General features: G+C 36.5%; 1 protein-coding gene across 2 annotated transcripts in view; it reads left to right on the top strand.

Moving 5' to 3' along the window:
- The window catches only part of LOC106108078, a 59550-nt gene extending 48827 nt beyond the window's left edge, over window positions 1-10723 (top strand). Inside the window, exons 1-6 of one of the 2 annotated variants that reach the window (XM_013289159.1) lie at window positions 3257-3743; window positions 5467-5564; window positions 7711-7918; window positions 8300-8451; window positions 8552-8745; window positions 8987-10723. In XM_013289159.1, coding sequence (XP_013144613.1) covers window positions 3678-3743; window positions 5467-5564; window positions 7711-7918; window positions 8300-8451; window positions 8552-8745; window positions 8987-9111 — 843 coding nt within the window. In that variant the 5' untranslated portion in view covers window positions 3257-3677 and the 3' untranslated portion in view covers window positions 9112-10723. Of the gene's footprint in view, window positions 1-3256; window positions 3744-5466; window positions 5565-7710; window positions 7919-8299; window positions 8452-8551; window positions 8746-8986 lie in introns of those variants that run through there. The other variant, XM_013289157.1, reaches the window with a different exon arrangement.
- Window positions 10724-12097: the final 1374 nt, after the last annotated feature.

Below are 12097 nucleotides of genomic sequence, written 5' to 3'. Positions count from 1 at the left end.
CCACCAACTTGTACGAGTAGTGTCAACGATGTCAATTTGCCTGCCGCTAACTGGTGTCGCGTTGCCTCTAATTAGCAGACGAGGCGTTGACAACGTAACTTGTAATTACTGAAGCACGGTCCATTCTCACGACCACGATATGACGTCCATTTAGTTTTGTATATTTTATGCTATAACTAGCTGTTCCCATGCAGCTTCATCCGCATGAAGTTATAATATCTTTATTTTATTGTTTACATTTGTCAAATTCTTAATGTCAAAATTACCATTACCACAATAAACTTGCTTTCTTAATGTTGGTAGCTTGTAGTTTATGGTCTCTTTCCCCATTAAGATTTTTTCCCAATATATTTAACCCATAAGTGTATATCAAAGTATATCATTGGCACCAAAACTGAGTTTGTGTCAATGTTGTAAAATTAATCTAAATTTTAAAAAGAAACTGTAAGGTAAGAAGAGACAGAGAATAATAATCTTATATTTTCTTATTCTTTGTTCTTCTCAGCTTAATCTAAATTAATTAAACGCCTTCATAAACATTTAACAACTGTACTACATAATCTAGATATCCCGTCATCACCTTCTAGAAGGCGGAAGATGTCACTCCACAGACCTTCGTTAGTATCCTTGCGTTGATTGGCCAAATCCTGGAAGACCTGGACACATCCCGAGTTTACATCTCGTTCATAACACTAGGTTAGACAACTAAGTTCGTGTTAAATTATCTTTTAGCGGGAATTTAAATATTTACATTGATTTATTTTCTAAGTAAGAAAGTATAAAATAACATCGAAATCTTTCTTCTTACTAATATTATAAATCAGAAAGTTTAGGTTGATGTTTGTTAGTTTTTAGCCTAAACTGCAGAACGAATCTCGATGAAATTTATCACCGATGTAGAGGATAGTCTGGAAGAACATAGGCTACTTACTTTTGTTTTATAATTCCACGTATAGTAGCGAAGCTAGTATGTACATATTTCTTTCGTCCTTAGATACCTGGCGTTTTTTCTTGGTAAGGACAAAACATTACTTAATATTTCACGCCATTCTAACTGTAACACGCGTTAAATACACGATAAAGTTACATAAGATGCATAGAAGGCAGCATTTAGTACGCAAAATAAATATGGCGTCGCCAGTCATTGATCTAAGGTAGGTTTACAAAAGGTGGGCAACCTAGTGGCGACGCCCACATCAGTGTATTATTTTCTTATTTTCGATTTCATATAAAAATAAATGACGACTAGGATTTTTCGCAATTGTTTATACATTTATTTATGCAATCAAGATTTCTAAGACTAAGTAATTCTCATATCTTTAATGCCCTAATTGGGAAATAGACAGCTTATTTGTAAATAATATTAAATGTAGATTAACGTGAGGACATATTTTTTATTACCTCAAAGTAATTCTACTAAAAGTTTTCTCTTAAAAAGAAATAAAACATAAAAAGCGAAACATGCACTCAACGAAGGAAGTATCCTTTAAAAATAAAACCGAAAGATTTACATGAACAAAAAAACTCTCAACGGATCGTTTTCTTTTTCTCCGTTTAAAAGCGCTCCTTTCAGAGAACGAGCGTGTCCTTTTCACAAACAACAAACCGCACAGTGCTACACTGTGCTATTAAAAGGATGCATCTTACACGTGCTGAAACGAAAGACTTGGGACTTAAACTACGACATAATTAAAAAAAAAAAGACTAGAGATAACTTATGTAGACTTAAAATTATTTATTTAGGACTTGTATATATCAATTTAGCAGTAGGTTAATAGATCTTTAAGACCATTAAATTGATTTTTTTAGAGTTTTTGAAGTATAAAATGTAAAAAATTTAACAATAAACGAGGATTTAAAACCGGTATGTAATTATTTACTTGCAGTCGTTTAACACTATGTCTACTTAACTAATTAAGAACAAACAAACAATAAAAGTTAATTTAAAAGTAAATATTATCGAGACTGGCAGACAGATTGGCGCCGCAGAATAAACATGGAATTAAGATAAGATCTTAACAAATTAGCATATAAACGTGGATTTCCACTGACGAAATATACCAAAAAATGTCCTCAACTGCCCTCAAATATAAAGTCACATTTATAGTGGAAACGCACGGTAAATATCAGTTGGAAAGAATATTGCGTTAAGCTTACAATTGGGTCATGAACTACATTTCAGTCGCCCTCACGCCATGGCATTTATGCCCTATACTATAATTAAACATCTTGTTTTAACCTAAGGTTCTAACGATGACATTTCTCACATTATTTCACCTTAATTCTAAAGGGTACTCTGAATTGTCGTGGAATATTTATAACTAGCTTTCGCCCGCGACTGCGTACAAGTGTACAAACTCTAACAAACATCAATCCATCCATCCATCTAAACTTTCGCATTTATAATAAGTAAGATTAAGAATTAAAATGATACCCAGTGTATCACGACATTGTTGATTGCTTACTGTAAACAGTCAATTGTCATTTGTATTGAAATTACACTAACTTCAGAGGGTTATTCGAATATACTTCTACTATATTACTTCATCAATCATAACTTGCGTTAAATAACAAATCAAGCAGACCAGTGTTATGCTGAAGAAAATCGATGAATAATTTACTGGGAAAGAGAAATTGCATTCCAATTCAATCGCAACACCTGATCGTAATAATCGCTCATTGTAATGAACTGTGATATCACAGCTTTTTATGTATTTTCTACCTATTAACTATCAAGTAAACATTTCAAGGATGAATTAGTTATCAAGATAGAAGTTAAAGATATGATATCTCTGATAAAGAATTCAATTAACGTCAACAATATTGTCGTAAAGAGGAACAATTCAAAGATATATTTATATTGTTCCCTTGAGTTCGACTCGAGGTCAATATGTCACGCACCGGTACCGGCACGCCCTCCACAAACAGGTGCCTCTTGTCAGTTAGGTGAACATCGATATCTGAATATTCAATTACGTCTCTCAGACGATCCAAACGCTGGACCCCTCTACGTAACGTTGCTCATATAAAAACAAGCCATTCTTCGTTTAAAATTTGAATGAAATACCCTATCAAATGTCAACTAATACATAAAAAAAGTTTTAATGACAATGGGTAAAAGACGTGTACCATTCCGATACATTTGTATGCTCTCGTTGGCACTAGAAACGGTAGTAAGGGGTTTTTGTGTGAGCATGCGCGCCGCTCAAGGACACGCACCGCGCCTCAGTGTAGCGAGAGGCAGCGCCGCGACTGCCCGCAGCCCCCAGACCAGCGCAGCCCGGGCCTATGTCCCACGGGGCGCAGCGCAGCCCCGGCCAGCACGGCGCAGCCCCGGCGCCGGTGCCCGCACGCAGGGCCACGCTCGCCACCGAAGCCCCGCGCTCGCTGCGATTCAGTCTCGTAATTGGATTTTGACGTTCAATAAGCGAAGTAGTGCTAACTGATCGAGTGCTTTCCGCTTCGATATCGCAGCTTGCTTGACCGATTTCTTGCCGGGGCCCAGCTTTGTGTGTAAACGCTTTGTATGTCTGATAGAATGATATCGCGTAGATACGAGGCCTTACGTAACGTTACATTACGGAGCCACCGGTGCATCACGATGCGATAGTAACGTGGCCCTCAGGCGAGTGTAGGCAGCCGCGGACGGTAGACGCGAGCCGAGCACAGCACGCAACATGACTTGCTGGGAGACTGTAGGACTGCTAGGCCCTTGCGCTCTGCTCGCTTCCACCGATGTCAGGGTGAGTCTGCTATATACAATAACCGTCGCATTTTTATTATCCTACTAATTTAGAACTATGGATTATTAGACAATCTTATAACAATTATTTTCATGTACTGATTACTTCTTTTTCGTGACGAATCCTATTGGTATTCGTACATATTGTTGTAATTTATTTTGCACTAATTAAGTCAATATTACGCACAAGGTTATTCAAAACAGTTGTCGTAAACATGGTGATTATAGAGGCTTTTATCTTAAACGTAATTTAGTAATGATCTAGTACAATGTTTCAAAACAAATTATAAATTAAATATTGATATACGTTAGAGGGTGTTGTGAAACTTATTCAGTCAAAACACTTTCGTACGGGTGGTTGTTTTAATAACAGCTGAAGATGGTTTCTATAATGTTATTGACAACGGAAGAAGTGTTGCAACGAAACGGATACTGGTATTGTTTGGACACTACTTGGATTACAGTTGAAATGGAACCATTTGAGGAAGTAAAGCCGGAGCATTTTTATTCGAAGCCGCTTTCTCGGGACGTTTACTATACCAAATATCCGGATATACCGAGAAGTGAATCCGAAGATGAGAATCCAATAACTGTGACCGGTTTTCAATCCAAACATGAAGAGTGGAAATCGAAGATACGCATCAGGAAACTTGAGTCGCGTAAACGATATTCGAGTCAATCTAACTACAGCGTCAAATCATCGAACAGCAGTCCATCGGTTTTATGTAACAACACTACGACTAGAGTCACATCGCTTGTGCATAAGCCTCAAGAGCAATCAATTTCTGTTAATAATGACAGTAAAGTACGTGCATTTTTCCAACGCCTCCTCAAAAGCGTTCCTCCGCCTCCAGTCGAAGACTTAGCAGAAGCTAAAAGATGTTCCATAATGGATCCACCGGAACAAGACAAAGATTTTAACTCCATCGATGTACCTGATTATGCAGAATTTGAGAATGATAAAATACTCAATCTTCACCATGAAAAGAGCCTAGTTCCCCGTACTTCTACATTAAAAAGGAAACAACGTAAAGTGACCTTTAACACGGACTCATCCAGGTGTAGCTCCTGGTATGAAACTATTTATGGCGTCTCCGATATGATTGGATCAAGGGAATCGCTTTTACGTGCGTCTAGTAGCAGTCTTGTACCTGAAATAAAACCTAAAGAAGTTGTTATAGATTCTCGTAAATCGAATGGTTCTTTATCGTGGTCTGATCTGATAAAATCGTGCGGGGTCGGCGATTCTATTTTGAACAGCACTGAATCTCTGCACAAAGACGATATTGTCAGTCGCTCTCATTGTGCGAATGATAAAGTATTCGACATATCTTCAGAAGATGATGAAACGGAATACGCAAAATTCGCTGTACATAAAATTTGTCAAACATTAAAGATACAGAGTGGGATTATAGATTCATCATCGATGAATGATTTGAATAACGTGGAACAATTGAAAAATCACATCACAAAACTTGATCCGACATTTCATAGTGTTTTATATCGTTTGACCCCTAAAGATATAGATGAATCTTTAAATATGACATCAAATTAGTTTTTGAATATGTTACGTATTAATAAATAATTAGAAATAGATGATTTTAGATTAAATTTGTTTTTTATTTCCTATCTGCTTCAACAACGTACTGATCTAGGTACACATTTTTTTACATTGTTTAATTCGCTTTTAATAGTATATTGATTGTGTATTTGTTTTGTCACAGCCCCCTGAGAACGAGTTGCAGAAGAATTCGGACCGCGTCCTCTCCGAGCACGAACTGCGAGTCCAGAGGTCACTACAGAAGCTCAATGTACCCGAATGGTAAGTCAAATTATATTATAACCTAGGAATATCTTCTGAATATTGGTAGCCAAGGTATCAGCCATTGAGCTACATATGTGGTATCGCAGTCCGGTGATAAACGGGGATTAATTTTTTTTTATTCTAAAGATCATGCTTATCATGTGGCCAATATTTATAATAGGAAACTGACAAGTCGTCTACGAGTTATCTACAGGGGTATACCTCTCAGCCCTTCGGCGACGCCTTAATAGTAGGCAATTTTTGTTTTCTACGACATAATAGAAAAACGCATAGAATACTGCGTTTTCGAATCTAGAATAGTCGCAATAGAGTCTTTGAGTGTTATTATTGAGATATGGACGAGTCAGTTTTAGAATTTTTTGGTCAGATTAAACAAAAGAACGAGATGCAAAGGATCATTTACTTTTTAATACCTTCAGAGAACATCTCAAGAGATGCTGAGTGTGGATTACAAATCCTTACAAGTATTGTAATACGCTCTTGTCCTCAAATTATTCTCGTTATTCTCTAATACATATTTAATCCATAGAAATATTAACTTACAAGCTTTCGCCTGCGACTCCATGTGCGTGTAACTAAAAAAACATAATAGCCTATGCATATTTCCAGACTATGCTCTACATCTACACCAAATTTAGGCGACAAACTCTTAAGAAGCATTCATCCATGCATTAATATATTTTAGAATTATATTTCGTTAGTATTTATAACCTCAATTTTCGTATTGAAATAAACATACTAATACTAATATTATAAATGCGAAATTTTAGATAGATGGATGAATAAACGACTGAACGGATTACGAAGAAATTTAGTAGAGATGTAGAGGATAGTCTGGAAAACACATAGACTACTCACTTTTGTTTTTTTTTAAATCCACGCGGACGGAGCCGCTGGTGAAAACTAGTAATTTAATAAAATCTGTTATTTTTTCACGTAATAGTGTAAATTTAAGGATTAAAATTATCAACGGAAACAGTTTAAAAGTATATGTATTTTTGTATGGTAAAAATATAAACCTGAACCATTTATCAATGCTATCAAGCAGTTTCGTGTGATAAGGTAATTAGTTTCTGTTATTTAGGTCATTTATGTTGGTCTAATACTAACTGTTACATGCGATTACTGAATTCCATGTTTTTTTAATATGTAATAACGAGGCTATTTTTTGTCAACAGGCCGTAAGGGCTAGCTTTTTTTTAGCATTCCAATGCGCACTTGTTTCGTGAAAAATTAAAAAAAAAACAGTTATGTTTAACCTCATTATAATATCCCATACAATCTTCAGTTATGGTTTCTCACGCGATTCACCGGCTGCCCTTTATTACTGTTAACTGTGTCAATTAGAGCTAGGACTTGCGTTCATTAGACCACGTCGATGGACACATACAGCTATAGCGACATAAACAATGGCTGTTGCTCGCGACATCGTCCACGTAATAAAAAAATAGCCTATGTTACTCAGCGATAACGTAGCTTTCTAATGGTGAAATAATTTTTGACATAGGTCCTGTAGTTATTGAGTTTTTTAGAAATACAAAATCTTTTCTCATTGTAATATTAGTACAGGTAATATATAACTATACCATTTATTTCATTTGTTTAGATTTGTTTATGTGGAAATATTGATAAATGAGTATGTAAAGATTAATTGTAAATCCCTTACAAATTTAACATTTTAAAGATGTCTTCAACTAGAAATAATTTAGCTTAAATAGCGACAAAAGTAAATTTTTATGCAGTAAGTAATGAAAATACATAGTTATTTGTATGTAAAAACTACTTTATTATTGAAGGGTGTAGTCAGGAGATAAGACAATTAGTCTAGATTAGATCTACTTTACGCTATCACGTTTTTTCGATTACGATAAACGTCGCGCCCAATTTGTTTCTAATTTTAGCTTCGACAGATATACGTTTTATATGAGCTATGTTTGTTATAACTGTAACACGAATGTTTCTACATTCGATTTCCATTAAATAACATTAGTAGGAAACATGTTTCGGCAAATTCAAACTACTCAATACCAATTTAAACTAAATCCTTTCAAATAGCAACTGCTGGTTTAATAATTCTTTAATTAACTTGCACTTATATACTTTACTTTACTTTTTAATATAAGAAATATGTAATTTATTATAGGTACAAGAACGCGCCCGCCGCGCGCGAGGGTTTCCTACTTCGAAAGCGGTTGTCGGACGCATCGTCGGCGGCACGTTGGGGCGGTCTCAATTCCAAGACCACGTCGCTGGGCAGCCTGGGCGCCGGCGCGCAGCCGCCCCCTCCACAGCTCTCACCGCATACCACCAGCTTCGGCAGGTGGTCTACCAGCAGGCTTAATTCTAATCAAGTATGTCTTCTCATCAACAACTGCTTTAACAATTCCTTACCGATTAACTAATTGTAGCAAAAATTATGCTGGCTGTAAATTGGATTGAAATTAAATTATACTTGAGTCATCAGAATATTGGTCTGATTAATAATTTTTCGATAAAACCCAAAACATTACAGTATGTGTTCTCGCATTAAGAGAATGGCTACAAAGGTAGGGGAAGACCGAAGAAAGTATGGGTGAATTGTGTGAAAGAGCATATGCTTAAGAAAGAAGTGGATTCAGATATGACGGCTGATAGAGATGTATGGAAGAGCAGCATATACTGTGCCGTCCCTCTAAGGGAAAAGGGCAAGTTGATGATGATTTTCAATGCTGAATTAACTTGTTGTGTTCCAGACGTCTCCATGTTCGTCTACTCGCAGCAGCGTGCGCGGCGGCAGCCCGCTGTGCTCGCCGTCCGCGCGCTCCTCCTTCAGCGCACGCCAGCCGTACCTGGGCTGGCGCAGCCAGGAGCGCCTCAACACCACACCGAGGACGCCACACGAGAGGTAACACTATGCCTAATTTGCTTGAGAATTTTGAACATGAACTTGGTGGACCTTATAAATAAATAAAACATTATGTTTTAACTTATGTGTTGGTTTACAGGCTAGCATCATCCCTGCTGCAGCAGTCCAGCGCGTCGGCGAAAGCGTCGGAGGAGATCCAGTCGTCGATTAAGGAGGTGACGTCAGCGATCGTGCACTACGTGTCGGGCCTGGAGCCCGCCAACGGCGACCTCGACCTCCAGCCCTCGCCGCGATCCAGTCAGAAACTCTACTGGCTAGAGAGCTCCTTTGTTGGTACGTTAGCTTAATGCTTGCTTATGTCATACATCATTTCCTACGACGTTTTCAAATACTAGCTTTCGCCCTTGACTCCGTCTGCGTCGATTTTAAGTAAGTAGCCTACGTGTTCTTCAAGAATATGCTCTACATCTATGCTAAATTTCAGAGATCAGTTCTGACTACAAACTCTAACAAACATCCATCTAACCACTTAAACTTTTGCATTTATAATATTAGAATTATGGTGTTTTTCCAGGTACGAAGCCATTAGATTCCCCGCAAACGCCGCTGGTGGTGACGGAGGTGCTGCCCCCGCCGCACCCCCGCCCGCCCTCCTCGCTGCGCCTCGAGCACCGCGCCGCGCCCGGTGAGCGAGCGTGACCACCACCCCCTACACTGCAGGCTTAGATACATCTCGCACAAACATTCCGAACTAACCGAGCAATGGTTAATCAACACATTGTTACGTTCGTAACCAACAATCATTTAGGGCTGGCACGTTAGCAAATTCAAGAGTATGAATATCTTCTTAATAGAAAATTTATTGCATTTAAAGTTTTTAATCCAAACCTGCAGTGTATTTTGTTATGGTAATACTTTTGTGAGATAATTTTTGTGCTGTTTGCCTTTTTTTAGTTATTTTGCGACGTAATGTGAACAAGCAATAAATATTGTCATTATGTTTGTAAGCTTTATAGAGTTTAAGACTCAGGACCATTGTCATGTACGGTGTGAAATTTGTGACATTTCTGCACTTTTTGACGGAGGAAATTTTAATTGTTTTGTAATGTTGTCATGACAACACAGCACTGGCTTGTAGTTGGCTTAAGTTTTTGTTGTGGCTTGAAATTCTTCCCACGATTCATATTAGAGCATAAATCATTTTTGTTAATAATGTAATGTTGCTAGTACAATTAGCGTGACATTGTGAAACCCGCCAAAATGTTTTTTTTTCTATTATTTAAATATAAATATAATTAAGAATAGGTAAATGCGATGATGCATTTCTATTTAAACTATTTTTGAGTCTAATGTTATCTATGAACATATCATTTTATTAAATCATAATAGATTAAAAATTTTCATGATTATTGTATTGCCATATTTGCAATAGTAATCAGATCGAGAACCAGTTAAATGTTTGAACATGTATTCATTGTACAGCGTAAATTATTTTGTTTGTGCGTATTCTAAATTCAAATCTTTAGCATTTAGTTTGTATGCTAGTGAAATACATAGATTTGTAAATAATTTATCATGTTGCTATATTTTATTTTAGGTGCTAAAAAATCTGTTACCTACTTATATTTAGAAATATTTCAAAATATGTATCCATTTATAATAGACAGTAAAAAATGTCACAAAAATGTTGTTTGCCTCAAAATATAAGATTACATTAATGGCAGTTATCAGAACCATAAACAAAGTGTGATGGAGAGGTCACATACATTCTGACTGAAATCTAAATATTTAAGTTCCTTCTACTTAAATCACCTCGTAATTTATATTTGGGGGTCAGCAGGTCCCTAAGTAAATTATACAGGTTCTGATTAGGTTAGAATCATTCGATTTGTGCTCAAAATTCGCACCGAAAAATTATAACCGAAATTAAAATGTCGAATTTGTTTAACGAAGCCTTTCCTTGACCTCTATAACGATAAATATATCGTTGTTTGGATTTAAAATATCTAGAACGTTCTTTATCGAGTAAACTTTTAACGGAAAGGCATTTTTATAAACAAATTATAGATTTTTGCAATAGATTGTTCCGTAGCTCTCTATGTTTCTTTACAAGCACATTTGTCTGTTATAGTACCTAAAATGTATTTTTTTATACGTAGAAATATCAATATTTAGAGAATCTCGGTACCTACATGTAATTAGAAATCATAAATGTTATTTTTTTAATTTTAACATCAATCATTCTTTACATCAATGTAATTTAGTTACATTATAATTATAACAATTTATGAATATATTCAGTTTATTTTATCTTTTTTTGTTTTATTTTTTTATTTCTGTGCCGTCTTATATTTTAATTTTAATGGATGAATTGAAATTGTCATCCATTTTTAATTCGTTCAGCAAGTATTATACGAATATTTTTCACATAATTATTGATTTTTAGTTTAAACGAAGATCATCTGATATGGTAAGTAAAAAATTACGTCTTGTATTTAGCATAGTTTAAATTTTTTTTAAAGTAAATAATTCGATAACTAGTTAATACTTTTCATCTTCCATTTATTTTCATTGCTAACTAACAAGTGAATAACCTCAACACAAGCATTTATGTATCTGCAAATACTATGTTACAAAAGTATAACATTCATAATTGAAGCCCGATTTGAGTTGGCGTTTGCTTCGCCCATGAAATATGATTTGTGCACTTTATTTTCTACTCGGTGAATATTTTACAATGAAAAATCTCGCTCATAAATAAAAAAATAAAAAACTAATACGAATTTCGTTCGGTTTTTGCTACTTTTTAAATCTAATTTGCATTTAACTTTTAATATCCAATCGAGATTGCAGGCTACCATTAAAATTGAATCTACATTTTCGTATCAATTAAAAATAATAAAGTAAGAAATAAAAACGTATTTGCAGATTGGCAAGAAAGCCAACGTCCCTTGAACCTCGGCCTGAGTAGGCCCTCGCCCAGCTCCACCACTCTAGAGGACGTGTTGGACTCCCTTCTCGGCCTGCCCTCGCAGCCCGCCAGGATACCCACTCCGCAGCCTAGCCCTAGGAAGAGTCCCTATTATTTTATGGGAGGGAAGGTAACACATTCACGTAAATTAAATTCCCATTCCTTTCCCCTTTCATGTATATTCCCATGAATTAAGAAAGTATTTAGTATGCAAAATGCTATTATCGTCGTAGAAGATTTTTTTGGGGGATCTAGAAGTAGTAAAAGCTCCCAGTAGGCAAGGCTCGTATCGCTTGTGTTCCCAGAGTCCCCGCTACGAACAGCTGACCAGTAGCGGGCACAGCAGCGCCTCGGCCGCCTCCCGCCTCGTCAGCACGCCCAGCGAGCCCAGCTCCCTCACAGACCCCAGCCCCGACCGACAAGGTAGGACTGATATGTAAGTCTGAGCGTTCCAATTTTTATATTTCTCTTATCCTTCACGCTTCTACCTCCGTCTGTCTCACTACTCTACCGGTCCCATTTTATTGGCAAATTTAATTTGTAAAATCGTTTTAAAATTGTATTCTTTTTCACGTGCGCACGGTTCAAGGTAAGACTGTATTTTCTATGGGCCACGTAAGCATGATTGTCTTGGCAAATGAACGTTTGTTTTATGTCTCGCTCAATGGTCCTGAGTCTTTTGATGTTTTTTCTCAATAAATATAAGCAAATTCA

Source organism: Papilio polytes, unplaced genomic scaffold, assembly GCF_000836215.1.
Source record: "Papilio polytes unplaced genomic scaffold, Ppol_1.0 DF821845.1, whole genome shotgun sequence".
NCBI classification, from domain to species: domain Eukaryota; kingdom Metazoa; phylum Arthropoda; class Insecta; order Lepidoptera; family Papilionidae; genus Papilio; species Papilio polytes.
The sequence above is the reverse complement of the archived record's forward strand: the minus strand, read 5'-3'. Positions and strand labels throughout refer to the sequence as shown.